General features: G+C 34.5%; 1 protein-coding gene across 6 annotated transcripts; it reads right to left on the bottom strand.

Annotated features, from left to right (window-relative positions):
- Window positions 1-2,177: 2,177 nt before the first annotated feature.
- Window positions 2,178-16,802, bottom strand: LOC7485452 (zinc finger CCCH domain-containing protein 30). 6 transcript variants are annotated; one of them, XM_052453519.1, is made up of 3 exons: window positions 16,532-16,792; window positions 14,321-15,514; window positions 2,178-3,613 (listed from the first exon to the last, which is right to left on the bottom strand). In XM_052453519.1, the coding sequence occupies exons 2-3, from the start codon at window positions 15,456-15,458 to the stop codon at window positions 2,568-2,570; spliced, it is 2,184 nt and encodes a 727-aa protein (XP_052309479.1). In that variant the 5' UTR covers window positions 15,459-15,514; window positions 16,532-16,792; the 3' UTR covers window positions 2,178-2,567. The 6 variants fall into 6 exon arrangements, with proteins under 6 accessions (XP_052309479.1, XP_024459790.2, XP_002308039.4 ...); XM_024604022.2 differs by lacking the exons at window positions 14,321-15,514; window positions 16,532-16,792 and adding an exon at window positions 6,011-6,307 and having other exon boundaries at window positions 2,178-4,779; XM_002308003.4 differs by lacking the exons at window positions 14,321-15,514; window positions 16,532-16,792 and adding an exon at window positions 6,015-6,306 and having other exon boundaries at window positions 2,178-4,779.
- Window positions 16,803-17,506: the final 704 nt, after the last annotated feature.

Genomic DNA, 17,506 nt, shown 5'->3' with positions numbered 1-17,506 from the left:
GGTAATATATCTCACCACAAATTTAACTTTCTATCTTTTTAGAGTAATTTCTGAAAATTAAAATAACACAGGAATGTAATTTCATATCTGAATCTGATGCATTGCTGGTAGGCTAGAGTGATGCCTCTCTAATTTTAGAGCATTTAATTGGTCATACACGTACCTAATTCATGAACCTCGTAAAGGGTCTGTCTCGTGATTATTGGTTAGGTCATATCCAACACCCTACCAAACTCCCACCCAGCCTCACCCTTCTTTAATGATGCAACTTTCTGTTTCCATTTTGGTGGCTCGAGCCCATGTAAGCACCAGTGTCCTGGTCCAGTGGTCCTACACTATTGTCTCCTCAAGAGACGCTTATTTCACTGCGAAGCAGCCAAGTCGACCTAGTTTCTCAGTTATTCGCAAGAATCTTGATTTTATGTTAAATTAACCTTTTAAAATGTCTAGCTTTCAACCGTAAGCCACCCTAGCTTTCCTCACCATGCCCCAAAAAAAAAAAAAAAAAACACAGAGAGGAGAAATTACCTACGATAGCATGGATTTGAGCTGAATAACTAGACCCAAATTTCAAACCAAAATGCCACAAACAATGCCATGACCAACCACTCTTTGACACCACAACGACAACATGAAAACCTAGCTCTTCCTGGAACATGAAATTGGTTGATGAATTGAACTGCAATTATGATTATCTAATGTTGTGTTTGATTTTGTGTTTAGTAAAATGTTTTTCAGAATTTTTGAATTTTTTATGATTTTGAATGGTTTTAGTGTTTTGATATTTAAAAAATTAAAAAAATATAGTTTACTATATTTTGAAATAAAAAACATAACAGCTGAAATTACCACAAATACTATCTAATTATGTCATTTTCCCACAATAGCAAAATCTAAACCTTGGATGCCCACCTAACTCAGCTACCCAAATCCACACCTCCAAAACTAAACAATAATAGAGTGCTTGGCCGTGTGTTTTAAAATTTTAATTTTTTTTTGTATTTTAAATTATTTTGATGTGTTGATCTTAAAAATAATTTTTTTAAAATAAAAAAATATTATTTTAATGCATTTCGGCACGAAAAACACTTTAAAAAATAATCGCAACCACACTCCCAAACAGGTAAAATAAGAGCCTATCTCAAAAAAAAAAAAAAAAGAGCCAACAAACTTGCAGTGGATGATGGAAAAATGACATTCTATTTTACAACACCACAGCCTATTTAAATTGATATTTTTCAAATATGTGTCTGCTTTTTCAAAGTGTTCCTACTATTATCAAACACACATTCAAAGAGTTTGCTAATTTTACAAAGACGAAAGAGATAATAAAAATATAAGAAATGAACTTGCACCTAACATTCATAATCCACCCTGATCAAACCTAGATAGCCCATTTGTAAGATCCAACAAAACTATAATTTAAAGGAACCTTGAAAAAAATAAGGAGAGAAGCAAATATTCTTGCTATGAAGTGGAACATAAGAATGTACATGTGGAGGCATGGACTTTCCACCCCTTTGAGATAAAAAGCAAGTAACAGAACAGAATTATTCCAACTTTTCACTCTTAACCCCATTGGTTTTTGTCATGAAAGTCCAAACTCCGAATCAAACTTCTTCTTATCTACTAATAAATGAATCTTGTGATGACACAACCCATGAAATGGGTTATCAAGGCCTAAACCAGTCAACATCATATAGGCACTCCTTGTGGTGAGAGCATTTGGCCACCTTGCTTATAAACTAAGCCTAATCAAGAACCATCGTCACTGTATTCTTGTCTCTTTTGCTTGGTTTCTTCATGCTTTCCTCACTGGACCATGTTAGTGAAATGTCAAGAGACAAAGGGAAAATACTTGTCAAACTCAGGCACCGAAAGGCGAAGGGTGAGGATGAAGCATTCCCTCCTCCAACTTTCCTTCTGTTGTTTCATAATTTTTGTTAAAGAACAAAAGAAGGGGAGAAATGGTAGAAATTTACCACACTTTTCAGCACCCTTTTTACTTTTCTTGTCATCAGAACCGACAGATTGAAGTCAGAACGTCATCAATTCCATGCTGATATTTCAACAATCAAACTGAGCATCACTGTTTACAGCCAAAATAAATGGTGCAGATTCCAGAATCATATTTGCCTTGAAGGCCCCCGATTCATTTTGCAAAAGTAAGAGGATACTAAACCTGAAATTTTGTTACATTGTAAAGTCCTCATCTTGAAAAGGTTAACAAATGACACCAATAAAAATAAAAATTTGAAAAATAATAGAAGAAAAAATACATCCGCCCTCGCCCTAGCCCGGGCATTGTTTTTTTTTTCCACTATATATCCCAGGAGTTATCGATCTCAACCTTTTCTAACTTCTGATGTGATAATAAAATGCTGAAAATGAATTTCCTTATAGGAAGTGACTTTCTTTCTCCCTTCCCCTCTTCGTTACTGTTACCTTCAACACCTCTTCGTTACTGTTACCTTCAACACCGGCTACCGCTAAAATCATAAAAAAAAAATGTAATTATTTACCGAAACCAACTGTGTTAGCCACCTCCGGGCTCCATAAAACTGCCTTTAGTTTTGCTGAACCACAAGATGATCAATGTGCAATTGCTCAACCCATGACCCTACTGCATGGTCAAGGTCAACAGGTTCGATATGGGAGTTTATATTTGAACTCTCACTTGATGAAGCACTCGCTGTTATGCTTTCGGATACGTGCACTGTTGACTTTTCTTTCATCTCAGTTGGAGATTCTTTAACAAGAGATTGAACCCAGGATATATCAGGCTCATCTCCATTACCAAGCTCAAAGGAATTTGACCTGCGTAGCTTACCAAAATCATCTGCACTAACAGTCCAGTCTGGTTTCCCATTAGAGGAACCCCATTTCGACCAAGAGTTAACTGGTGATCCAACAATGGCAGCAGTATTGGAGACTAGTTCCTGAGACCCAAGGCTATGCAAATGCTGTTGCTGCTTCTCTCTTTGAGCTAACATAGACACTCGAGAGCTCATTGGCGAGATAGGTTCCACATTTCGGGGTGACATCCTGCCTGATGCAAAAGACGCCTGCAATAGAGGGTGATCGACATTTTTAGGAGAAAAATTTGTGTTGATTGGTGATAACATGCTTTGCTGCTGCTGGAACTGATTGAGAACAGCAGATTTATGAGACGGGGAGAAAACTGCTGAAGCCAATGCTTGATCAGCATACTGAGGAGATAAGCTCTCGGCAGAAAATAGAACGTCAAGATTTGAAGGGGCTAAGGTTTTCAATCGACCAGAGCGATTCAAGGAGTTGTTGCTCAAAGATGGTTGACTGAGACTGGATAATTCACTAAGAAGCTGCTGTTGCTGCACATCAAAATCCGGAAGCAAATTGTAGTCTGCTTGAATGTCTCTAGCATTAAGGGAAGATCTCAAGCGACTGGACTGGAGATTGCTTCCAGGAAGATGCAAAGCTGGGACATTTGGTTGCAGCCAAGCCATGGAAGAATGGGACAAGCCATTGGCAGATGGAGACATGGGTGGAGAGAATGGTTGAGGAGACATGACAGATGCTGAAGGAGAGCCTGGCAAGAGGCTCATGGCTGCAGCAAAATCCATGGCAGTAGCACCTGATGTACTAGAGCGAGGAGAGGGAACAGCAGAACCCGTGGAAACATATAATGGGCGGAGTTCCTCAACGGTGTGAGCAAAAAAGCAAACTCTCCTTGCACAATTTGTACCGTCTTTGCACAGTCGGGTTCTATATTGAGCAGGGTGAAGCCAGCACTCAAAAACACCATGAGCATATTCACACATATCTCCACGTCTACAAGCCCCTTTTCGGAAATCAGGACATGGAACGCAGCTATAATGAAACTTTCTAGGATCCCTTCTTCGAGCATTTTCGCCAGGGTGAACAAATGGGCACTCAGTCCAATCATGGGAATAGGCACGAGAACAAGGCCTTACCTTGAAAGAATACATTCGGAATTCATCAGTAGAATAGATGCTGTTCTTGATATCTGGGAGAGATGGATCAACAGGATATTCTTTCTTCTCTGATACAAAGTGAACAGGTGCTTCATTCAGCTTTGACTTCATTGGGGAATCTGAACCTGACAGAAGAGACATGTCTTCCAGAGAAGGTGAAAGAGGTGGAGAATTTGAATTTGCATTGGACATGGAAACCCTTAGATTGTGCTCAATAACATAACCTTCAGCAGAAAGGAGTTCTTCAAGAGTCAACCTCGCTTCTTGGAACTTTGGCGGAACAACAATAGCATCAATTGGACGATGACCATTGGCGTCTACCACATTAGCATCAGCACCTGCTGCTAAAAGCAGTTTCACGACATCAACAGCATTCACAGCCCCACCCGAGGCTGCACAGTGAAGGGCAGTGCTCTTGTCAGCACCGCAAGAGCGATTAACATCAGCATCAGAGAGAGAAAGAATCACCTTTATAACACCAATGCTACCATATGTAGCAGCTACCATCAACGGGGTCCTGTATTCATTAGCCATCTGCTTAGAGCCCTTTTGTCGGCCATACCATAGTCCAATCTGATCAACACAAGAAGGATCGCGCTCAATAGATCGCTTAAAGCCCTCAACATCATTGGTAGCAGCAAGCTCAAGCAAACTTGCAAATGTATCTTCAGTTTCAACAGTTAAGTGATTCATGTCCATGTTGGTGGGTATGCTTCCGTCAAAAGAAATTGAGGTATTTTCAGAGTCAGTGCAAGCTTTAACTGCTCCAATCCACAGAACATACTTTCACTTGCTAAAAGTACATCTGAAATTCAAATACAATCTCATTAGCATCAACCTGCAGATAAATACCGTAACTACCTTATCATCACTATATCGAACAAGAAGAGAACAAATATTGTCATTCATAGAAGTACAAGACAAGTTAGTCAATCAAATTAAACAATATCATCAATCTCACCTATCCATAGAACACAACACCGAGCATAGCAACTACAATGAATGGACAAAGAAGAAATGCTATACAAGTATTTATAGAGGACCTAACGAAGCAGACCCATTAGACTAGTACCAACCCCGGATAATTATAAATTCTTTGTTGCAAAGGATCCAGGAAAAATGAAAAAGCACTAAATGAAACCAATGACGAAATCGAACTCCGGCGCAACAAACGGAGAAAAACTAGGAAACAGGATTTTGTTCTTAGATTTTATGCAAGTTCTTACTTATTCTCATACTGGATCAAAAAACTGGAAACAAAAGTATCAGAGTCTTGAGAAATAGTTCCATCTTAACTGCAATGAAGGTCTAAGAACAGAGGGGAAAACAGGAGAAAGAAAAAGAAACACTGCAGTATAGGATTCTTTCGATTTTTTCAAATAATTTGATGCACAAGAATATGTATCACTAACTGAGCATACAATGATCTGTGCGGTTTAATATTCTTTTTTATCTTCACTTCCATGTTCCACCTTCACCCTTCCTGAGTTTACTCAGCAAAAATTAAGGAAAATAGAATCATAACAAAAACCAAAATACATCTCAATCCCAAAAGAACATCAAAAACTACCATACAAGAAAAGGAAAAAAAATCAAAACAAAAAAAATGTCAAAACACTCAGATTGAACAGTCAATACAGACACAAAAGTAAACAACCACAGAGAAAACAAAGTACACACCCAATCCAGCACTGATTATGTCCATTTTTAATCAAAGAATTTAAAGTAAAAAAAATGACCAGATCAGGAACTTGTAAAAGATCTGGTATTTGGATGCAAAAATCTCACTAAATTTTTAACCAAAAAAAGGAAACAAAACTAAGAAACACAAAAGATCTTTCCTTTACGTGTTCATTCAAAAACTATCATTATCTCCAAACAACAAAGCAGAACAAAAAAAAACACAAACTCAGAGACATAATAAACAGACAAGACAAGAGAACCCAGATGACGAAACATAGAGAAGTAAACATGTAAGTGATCAAAGTGAACCCAAGTTAAGTTTTCTTAAGGTTGCAAGAAGGAAGCAAGGTTACTTACTAGTTCGTTAGTTCCAAGCTAAGAAAGTGGAAGTTCCCGTTTTTCTTTGACAGATCCAGACAAAACAAGCTAGTGACTTAACAAACAAGCTTGGCAAGCTTATGAAGTTTCAAACAACTACTCTTTTTGTGTTAAGAGAAGGAGAGAGTTCGTGGAATGAGTGAGAGAAGGAGAAGATCTTCTTCTTCTTCTCCAAATCCTATGTTTTTCTCTTTGCTTTCTTTTCATGAAAAAATATAAAAAATCATTTAAAGAAGGAAAAAGTTTCACTCCATTTTTTTTATTTATTTTTTTGTTAAAATCGCCTATCCAATAGAAGGAAAGTGAAAATTATAAAAAAATGAAAATAAAATAAATAATAAAAAGCACTGAATACTCTGTGCAGTACTTGCTACTGTTTCTTCTTCTTTTTTTTATAATCGACCATACATGTAATTTTGTCTGACTGATATACCCTTTTGGGTCATTCAACAGGGGTAAACCTGTCACTTGAAGATGAGCACTAAGGTTAGTGGATGAGGTGGCAATTTGCGAATGGTAGTGGTGTAATAAGTAGTACAGCTTGAAAAAGAAGCTAGAGCCTTTCGTTTGTGAGAATTTAACCTTGGCTTTAAGAGGGTGAGGTAAAATTTACTAGTGTTAAAAAAATCGGTTAATCTTTAATGTTTTTATTATTTAATTTGATCCATTAAAATAAAATAATATAAATATTATATATATAATAATATTTTTAAAAAATAAAAAATTATTATCATAAATTAGATTAAATCAAACTATATATTAAAATTTTTAAAACTCAATTACCCTGACCCAATCAATATATCAAATAGCAACAAACTTGATTTGTTATTATAAGTTTTGTCACTTTTCTCGATTATTAAACCAAGATCTTAGTTCTAATTAAATCTAATCCGTAAAAATTAACAATATATATCCAACCTAATATATTAAACTCACTCAAGTTCAGTAAAATTTGAATTTGTTGAGTTTAAAATTTATAAAATATTAAAAGTTAAATTGAATATAATTATATATCAAAATTTAACTAAAATATATCCATGAATACCATCTTCAATAAATTTCTTGAAAATCCAATCTAAATTTACCCTGCATGAAATTAAATTTTAATAGGCAAAAAAATCTAGTGCAGTCAATCTTTGACTGGAAAAGACAAGAAAAGCTACTAGTTGAATTAGAGTTATGGCATTGGATGTTATCATTTAAGTTCGTGCTTGGTTAATATAATAATATAAAAATAATTGAAATATACTTGAATTTAAAAATAAACATAAAATAAAATTGTTTTTATTACAATTTTATAATAAATTTTATTGTTTCAAAACATGAAATATAAAAACATAGAAGAACATGGGTTTTTATCTTTATTGTTTTTATTCTTCACTTTCGAAACACTAACAAAACATGGGTGAAAAACAACCTCGTGCCTTTAAATTTGAAAAAAAAAAACTCATTTATGGGCCATTTATGATTTTTCTGGTAATATAGATTCGATGGATGTTTGATAACAACAACACACAAAAAAAAAGAAAAAAAGTGGATGGATGTGATTATTTGGCCATAAATTCGGACAATTATGCATCTGGGGTAGGTCAAGTAGATGAAAGGTTTGGTCCCTTATTGCCATCCACGTGTGATGTTGTGTCAGGAGGGTACAGAGGCCTAAAATAAATGTAAGAGTCGAGGCAATCGGGTTGACGGATTGGGTTGGACCCGTTTTGTATTCGTGTTCGGGTCATTGTGTATTTGACCACAGTTCACTTGGATCAATTCATAGATCTTTGGTAAATCTGCAAATGTTGGATCGAGTTAGATTCGGATTGTATTTCTGTTTGAGTTATTATATATTTGATTATAATCAATTTGGACTGTAATGAATCCAAAGGCTTGAGATAATTATACAATTAATTCCTATGGTTTTTAAACAAAAATTATAAATTTTATTGAGTCGAAATTATAATTTAACTTTTTTTAATTTTTTTTTTTCAGCTTGATTTTTTTATTTATAATTTAATTATTTCATATTAAGTTGATTTAAAATTAAATTTAATATTTTTTTAATTGATTTTATATAGAATTCTCGTAACGTTAAAAATAAGTTTTGATATTAAATTAATATTCAACTTGAAAAAAGATTTAATTTCGAAATTGAAATAAAAATTTAATTTTTTTTTAAAAAATAACAATTTTATCTTAGTTTCATGACTTTAATTTTTTTTTTAGAATCAACAAATTTATTATTGTTTTTAGTGTATATATTTCTTAATTTATTTTATTAAATATATGTATAAACTTTTAGTTAATTTTTTTTATTGGTAGTAAAAAAACTGTTTACTCCGTAGAAATGGAAATCAAACAAGTTGGTGGTAAGAGCACTTGGCCACCTTGCTCTGTAATAAAGTTTTCTTGTCAGGAAATATCCTCACCTGCTAATGTATTCTTGTGTTATGTCTCTTATGCTTGGGTTCATTCATGTCTTTCTCATTTTACCACTTTTGTTATTAATTTTGTCCACGAAATTGACCCATTTTCTTTACCTTCGTTCTTCGTTAATGATTTAAAAAAAAAAAAAAGACTTTTTAGTTTTTCCATTGCCCCTATTTACTTTTGTTTTAGCATCAGAAGGGACAAGATGTAAGGGAAATATCATCAATTCCATGTTGATTTTTAAACCACCAAACCGAGTATATGCAACTACACAACATAATTTAACATGTCAAGGGAGATTACAAAAAAAAAAACAAACTAACTAATATAACACATTAAAAATACCTATAAGTATTTTAAAATGTTCAAACAAATCATTTAAGCATTCAATGAGGGTAATAAGGTCTTTTTACTTTTGTTTAGCACAATAAAATTACTTCATCTCCCTTAAAAACAAAATCCTACACATGGATCTGTGTTTTTTTAAAAAATTTAAACAATAAAATTATTAATTTAACATTGGATACTAAAACACAAAATAACAAGGATTTTTTTATCTATTACTTAATTTAAACACATTTAAATTATTCCCCTTCAAATTAGAAAAACTTACCCTTCAAGTGAGGAGTATTTTTAGATTTGATTATTTTGTTACTCTCGAGTTCCATTAGAGGTAAGAGGGATATTTTCCAAATACAAAACTTTAAAAAGATATGGAGGTGCATGAACATTATACACAAGTTTTGGATAGCATGTACGATGCTCAAATATATGCTTTCAGGGTGGTGATTGAAGTATCTTGATAGCCCCTTCACTATTAGATAGTGTGTTTGGCTTCTTATTTTTTTTCCCCTATTTTTCCTCCTCGATTTTCATACCAACCATTCAAAATTTTAAAGCAACCCTTAAATTTAATTTTTCCTTCAAATTTGGTCATTGTTCTTTTCATTACTATTTTCTTTATCTTGAATAATTTATGAAACTATATTTTTTTTTCAATTTTATCCCCTGTGGATTTTCTTTATTTTTAAGATTTGGTTATCATTCTTTCAATTTCTATTGGTTTTATTTATGATGGTTTTTTTATTATTTTTTTTACAATTTCATCATTATTGAGTTTTTTTTATCGAATTTGATCCTTTTTTATTGCTATTTTTTTACCTTAAGATTTTTTTAAAATTTTATTTTTTTTATGATTTCACCCTTCAAGATTTAACTGCTCAAGTGTTTAGCTTCTTGGTTGTGTCTAGGTCTAATATTTAATGGATTGCGAGTTTAAAATATTGGCTCGGGTTTGCTCGGGTTTTTTCCTATTTTTTAAGCTCTTTTTTTGTTTCATACTCCAACATTGTTTTCCACATTCTATGGGATTTTCCACTAGTGTTGAAAATAAATCGGGCTGTCTTGGGTTTTTTTTTCCTTACTTTTGTTAAATTTAGATTTTTAAAAAGAAATTTTTTTTAATTAAATTAATTGATTTCATCCATCGACATTAAATGGGTCAAGAGATGAGCTTTCTTGATTAAGCTCGGGTCTAGAATTTAATAGATCACGAGTTTGAGAGATTAACTCCGGTTAAAAAGGTTCACCCGGGCTTACTTGTTTTTTTAAGCTTTTTTTTTTAGAATCATCCTCCAACATTTTTACCCCCCCCTTTATAGTATTTTTTTTTATTTTGAAAATAACATGGGTTGCCTCAAGTTTTTTTGGCCTTTGTTGAATTTGGCTTTTTTAAAAGGGATTTTTTTAAAAAATCAAATCAAATTGATTGATTAAATATAATTATGTAATACTCGCTCCATGATGTTTTGATTTTTTGCTTTCTGAGTTGCTATTCTAACAATGTGTGTTGTCTTTTTCAATCACCTAGATCTTAAAATTTTCATACTTCTTTGAAAATGTTGGTGTCATCATTCTATCTTTCAAGTTTTTTCTTTTTTGGATTGAATACTTTTTGCCTATTTTTTTCCTTTCAATTTCATATGTTAATATGAACAGTGCAAGAAGTGAAGTGAGACCCTTTTTTTTCTCTCATTTCTCTCTCTCTGTTATTTTTTTTAATCTATCTCTCAATTTTTTTTTGATTGAATGTTTTTTTTATTTTTTTTCCTTTCAATTTCATCCTTCAGTATTTTATTAGTTTTGAATTGTTTGTCATAATTTATTTCAGTTTGCTTTCTATAAAATTATCGTTGTCTCAAATAAACTTTCCTACATTTAATTGTTGCTCAATTTTATGAGCGTCTATTTTTATTATCATAGTATTAAACTAAAAATAGTTTTAAAAAATAAAGTTTCTCTAAATAGCGAAGGAGGTGGCTTTTTTTTTTCTTTTGTTCTTTTTAAATCTATCTTCCAATTTTTTCTTCTTTTGATTGAATGCTTTTTTATTCTCTCTTTTTTCCTTTTAATTTCATCCTTCAATATTTTGTTGATTTTGAATTGGTCATCATAGTTTGTTTTAGTTTGTGTTCTACGAGGTTATCCCTTTCTTAAACAAACTTCTCAGCATTTAATTGGTGTTTAATTTTACAAACGTCTATTTTTGTTATTGTATCATTAAAAAAAATAGTTTTTTTTTTAAAAAAAATCAAAGTTTTTAAACCCAACGAAGTTCGGGATCTCAATTGTGGGTTTGACAAGTTAGATTGCCAAACTCAGGTCGATTCAATATGTCATTGTCTCAATATTAATAAAAAAAATATCATCTTGAAATTTGTTTTAAAACCAAACCATATTTTTACCAGCTTTTTGAGACATGTAGAGGCAACTCTCATGCATAACGTTTTAAACCTCGGTTAGACAAGGAGTCAAATCGGGAAGTTTCAAGACTGACATGCTAGGTCGAGTTTAATAACAATGTCAAATATATTTTATATTTTTTTAAAATCAATCTTCCCTTTTTTTTCCTTTCAATTAAATTTTTTTGCCTTTTTTTCTTCTAATTTTATCATTTAGAGATTAGTTGATTCCGATTAGTCTTTATAATTTGTTTGATTTACTTTTTATGAGGTCATTATTTTTTAAACAAATGTCATAGCGTTTGGTTGATGCTCAATTTTATAAGCGTTTGTTTTTGTTATTATATTATCAAGTAAAAATAGTTTTTAATTAATAAAAATAAAATAATATTATTAAACTCAATGGAGTTCATAATTTGATAACGGGTTTAGCAGGTCAAGTTGCAAAACCTAAATCAATTTAATATGTCATTGTTTTAATATTAAAAAAAATTATTTTGAGATTTTTTTAAGGTTAAATAACATATTTTACTGATCATTGAGGTTACATTAAAACTTTTAAGTTCATCAAGTCATGTGTTAATTTTAAATTTTAAATAAAAAATTAAACATAAACTAGAAAAAGAATTGGCCATGAGAATTAAGGGCTGATGCACTAAGCACCAAGCACCAAACGTGGTGTAATAATAATAACAAATAATTATTGAGGCCTCATTTATTTTTTTAATGTTTTAAAAGTTTTAATCTGACGTGGCGACGAGGGAACTAGCATGACCTAAGCCATGTTAACAAAAGTAAACTTGTAAATACTTTTCTATCCTCTATTTTTATTTTATTTTTAGTTTAATATGGGTTTCCGGACCAGCTTGCGCGCACCTCCACTAATCCCACGGACCCTAAAGTTAACGACCATGTAAACTTCCAGTAGCTATCATATGAGCAACTACATGGCTCGAACCTAAAACCACAGAGAAAACAAACCTCTTAATCCCAAACTTTTATCACTACACCACCACCTATTTTCATTTTGATTTACCACAACAGTTCTCTCCTCGAAGTAATACAAAAGCAAAAGCTAAATCCTTCACAGTTCAAGCAAGAACGATGCCATCTCAGCATATTAAGCTCTTATCAATCCGAGGCATTGAAAAAACCTGTAACTAGCATCTAACCTCTCAACAAAGGCTGAAGAATCTATCCTGGGCATAACAAAATTGTTACTAGCATCTAAACCATCAACAAAGGCTGAAGAATCTATCCAAGAATCATATCCACATTCCCCCACAATTCTCAAGAACCACTTGTTGGATTTGGAATCCACAGCACAGGTTCCAATTCCATTCCCACACACAACCCACCAAACGAGAGACAATAGAATGTACCTGAACACAGAGTAAACAAGCAACTACGTGGGACAGAAGTTACTGTGATAAGTGATAAGTGATAAGTGATAACAGTAGCTAAATGTTTACATTGAGATCACTATACTATACCTCCACCTTTCTGTTCCAAAACCAGAATAATCGTCTCCGAGTTACTAAAGAAAAAGAACAAATCCATGTTTACATCCAAAAAATGGTGCGGATCCAAGTACAACAATGCCTTGAAAAGTCCTCCATTAGTCTCATGCTCCGCTATAGATTTTGTTAAGGTCACAGTGACTATAAGAGATACATATAAAATAAACCTGACAGCTTAGTTACATTAACATGCTGCTTATCATTGTAAAAAAGGTAAGAAAAAATAATAATTAACAATAATAGAATTCTAAATTTTGAAAATATTGGGATAAAAAATACACCTAGCTGGGGCATAATCTTTTTTCATTATAACCCAGGAGTTATCTCACCCTTTTCTAACTTCTGATGTAATAATAAAATGATGAAAATGAATTTTCCCTCTTTGAGCTTTCTTTCTCCTTCCCCCCCCCCTTCCTTTTTGTTACTGTTACCATCAATAGCCGCTACCAACAAAATCATCAAAAAAACATGAGATTGTTTACCAAAAACTTGACAGCTTTTGCTGCCTGAGGAGCTCGTTAAGACTGATTTTAGTTTTGTTGAGCCACAAGCTGATCAATCTGCAAAGGCTCAACCCATGACCCTACCATAGTGTCAAGGTCAATGGTTTCGATTTGGGAGTTCATATTTGAACTCTCGCTTGGCGAAGCGCTTGCTGCAATACTGCCGGATACAGGCATTTTTAACTCATCTTTCATCTCAGTTGGAGATTCCTTGACAAGTGATTGAACCCATGATAGATCAGGCCCGTCTCCATTACCAAACTCAAATGAATTTGATCTGCACAGCTTACCCAGCTCATCTGTACTAAGGGTCCAGTCCGGTTTCCCATTTGACGAGCCCCATTTCGACCAGGTGTTGACTGAGGAGCCAACAATGGCAGCAGCATTGGAGCCTAGTTCCCTAGAGCTGAGGCTACGCAACTGCTGTAGCTGCTTCTCTCTTTGAGCTAACATGGACACCCGAGAGCTCATTGGCGAGATAGGTTCCACATTTCGGGGTGACATCCTGCCTGATGCAAAAGAAGCCTGCAACAGAGGGTGGTCAACATTCTTAGGTGAAAAATTTGTGTTGATTGGTGATAACATGCTTTGCTGCTGCTGGAACTGATTGAGAACTGCAGATTTGTGGGATGGAGAGAAAACTGCTGAAGCCAATGCTTGATCAGCATACCGAGGGGATGAGCCAGTATACCGAGGAGATGAGCTCTCAGCCGAAAATAGATCATCAAGATTTGAAGGGGTTAAAGTTTTCAATCGGCCAGAGTGATTCATGGAGTTATTGTTCAAGGATGGTTGACTGAGACTGGATAACTCACTCAAAAGCTGTTGTTGCTGCCCATCAAAATCTGGAAGTAAATTGTAGTCTGCTGGGATGTCTCTCGCATTAAGGGAAGATCTCAGGCGACTGGACTGCAGGTTGCTTCCAGGGAGATGCAAGGCCGGGACATTTGGTTGAGGCCAAGCCACGGAAGAATGTGAGATGCCATTGGCAGAAGGAGACATAGGTGGAGTGAATGGTGAAGGAGACATGATGGATGCAGCTGAAGGGGAGCCTGACAAGAGGTTCATGGCAGCAGCAAAATCCATGGCAGTAGCACCTGAAGTACTAGAGCGAGGAGAGGGAACAGCAGAACCCGTGGATACATATAATGGGCGGAGTTCCTCAACGGTGTGAGCAAAAAAGCAAACTCTCCTTGCACAATTTGTACCGTCTTTGCACAGCCGGGTTCTATATTGAGCAGGGTGAAGCCAGCACTCAAAAACACCATGAGCATATTCACACATGTCTCCACGTCTACAAGCCCCTTTCCGGAAATCAGGACATGGAACGCAGCTATAATGAAACTTTCTAGGATCCCTTCTTCGAGCATTTTCACCAGGGTGAACAAATGGGCACTCGGTCCAATCATGGGAATAGGCACGGGAACAAGGCCTTACCTTGAACGAATACATTCGGAATTCATCAGTAGAATAGATGCTGTTCTTGATATCTGGGAGAGATGGATCAACAGGATATTCTTTCTTCTCTGATGCTAAAGGTGCATCGTTTAGCTTAGCCTTCGTTGGGGAATCTGAACCTGACAGTGGAGATCCATTTTCCATGGAAGGTGAAAGAGGCGGAGAATTTGAATTCTCGGTGGCTATGGAAACCCTAAGATTTTGCTCAACATGAGAACCATCAGCAGCAAGGAGATCTTTTAGAACCAATCTCACATCTTGGAGCTTTGGTGGAACAACAATAACATCGATTGGACGGTGACCATTGGCATCAGCCAAATTACAATCAGCACCGGCTGCTAAAAGCAGTTTCACAACATCAACAGCATTCACAGCCCCACCCGAGGCAGCACAGTGAAGGGCAGTGCTCTTCTCAACACCGCAAGAGCGATTGACATCAACGTAGGATAGAGAAAGAATCACCTTTATAACATCAATGCTACCATATGTAGAAGCTACCATCAATGGGGTCCTGTGTTCATTAACCATCTGCTTAGAGCCCTTTTTTCGGCCATACCAGAGTCCAATTTCATCGACACAAGAAAGGTCACGCTCAATAGATTGCTTAAAGCCCTCAACATCATTGTTAGCAGCAAGCTCAAGCAAGCTAGCAAAGGTATCTTCAGTCTCCACAGTTAAGTGATTCATGACTATGTTGGAGGGTAGGTTTTCGTCAGAAGAAATTGTGGGCAGTGTAGGAGTTGCTGCAAGCTTCAATCTCTCCAATCGACAGCACATACTTTCATTTGTTTAAACTACAACTGAAGTTGAAAACCAAGCACATTAGCATCAACCTGCTGGGAAAAAAACAATCAGTATCCTCGCATCGCATAATTAAGCCAAAACAGCACCAACCAAAAATCATCGTTCACACAAGTGCAAGACATGTTAATATGGACTAAAATGACTTACTTTGACAAGCATCCTTGTCCTATCATTTCCATTGACGAATCAATGGAACAAATATGTTGCAGGTTTATCTTTTATCATCATTATCATTCATCATTCTTTTTGTTAAAAAGTAACGAAATTGCATTAAGGAAATAGAAATTTCAACATTACAATCTTGAGAAGACTGGATTCTTAACTGTGTGAAGGCCTAAGAACAGAGAAAAGAAAAGAAAAAAGACGGCAATCTATTATTCTTTGATCACTTCATACAATTTGAAGCATAATAATGTTCATAATGAACTCAGCATACAAGATATGTACAATTTTATACTCCTTTGATCTTTTTCCCTTCCACCTTCATTTCCCTGAGTTTTCCCAGAAACCAAACAGAAAATTGAGAAAAATAGAATTATAAACAAAACCAAAAAAAGTTTAATCGCAAAATAAGTTGAAAAAACAAAACTAGTATTACAAGAAAACAAAAAAGTCAAAACACTCAGATTGCATGGTCGATACATACACAAATATAAAAGAAAACATAGAAAACAAATTGCACGTATAATCTAACACTGAATATATCCATTTATCATCAAACCATTTAAAGCAAAAATAAAATTGACCAGAAATAACCAGATCAGGAACTTGTAAAAGATCTGGTTTTTAGAGGTAAAAATCTTCACCGATTATTTTAGCCAGAAAAAGAAACACAAACCATTGACAAAAAGATCTTCCCATCATGTGACCAATCAAAAACTCTCATTATCTCCAAACAACAATGCTCAAGTAACCACACAGACACAGACATAAACAGATAAAACAAGAGAAACCCAGTTAAGGATAGATAGAGAAGCAGACATGTAAGTGATCAAAGCGAATCCAAGCAATATTTTTTTAAGGTTGAAAGATGGAAGCTTACTTACCAGTTTGTTTAGTTCCAGCCAAGAAAGTGAAAATTTAGGTATTTTTGACAGATCTAGACAAACTATCTCGACAAAGTTAAAGTTACAGACTTCTCTCTTGGTGTAAGAGAGAGTTTTTGAGTGAGTGAGAGAAAGCGAGAACTTTCATCTTCTTGCATCTCCAAATCCTATATCTTCTCTCTCCGTTTTCTTTCATGGAAAAATACCAAAAAAAAAAAAGGTTTTTTTTATTGATAAAATCGCCTATCCAATAAAAAGGAAATGTGTAATAAAATCAAATGGAATATATAACAAATAAAAAAAAGGCTGTGAGTACAGGGGTTGAAATTCTGTGCTCTACATTCTACTTTCTCTTCTTACAGTATACCCGTCCATTAGATAATGTTCTTGACTTATATACCCTTCTGAGTAACTGGGGAGGGCAACAAAGTCATTTCATGATGAGCTTAGTGGATGAGGTGGCAAGTTGTGAGTAGTTAAAGGAGTCCAGGCAGAGTACTTGAAAAGCAAGGTAAATCCTCTCCTTTGTAATAATTGAAGTACTAAACCCTTGTCTTTTGGAGGGGCTCGGATGTCTTTGGAAATTCAACTTTAATTCACACTACAGAAAAGGTAAATTTTGATAGGTAAATATCAAGTACAGTCAGCTCTTGTGAGACAACTAGACAAGAAACGCTACCGGTTAACGTGGCACGATTATATTGGCCAGTGCTGTTTAGATGACGTCGTTTGAAAAGGAACCGCTTGTGTCCGAGCCAAAAAGATTTCCACTGTTCGCCTGTAAGAGCGTGATCGGCTGTTTCGAGAATCAAAATTATTAAGGTAATGTTTGCATTTCAGTTCGACCACTTTTTTTAAATTTTTTTTTTTTAGATTTAAATTCATGTTTTTAAAAGTTTTTTTGTATTGTTTTGAGATGTTTATATAAAAATTAAAAAAATATTATTTTAATAAATTTTTAAGTAAAATATATTT

This window comes from Populus trichocarpa, chromosome 6 (assembly GCF_000002775.5).
Source record: "Populus trichocarpa isolate Nisqually-1 chromosome 6, P.trichocarpa_v4.1, whole genome shotgun sequence".
Classification (NCBI taxonomy): domain Eukaryota; kingdom Viridiplantae; phylum Streptophyta; class Magnoliopsida; order Malpighiales; family Salicaceae; genus Populus; species Populus trichocarpa.
This window is presented reverse-complemented; position numbering and strand designations above follow the sequence as displayed.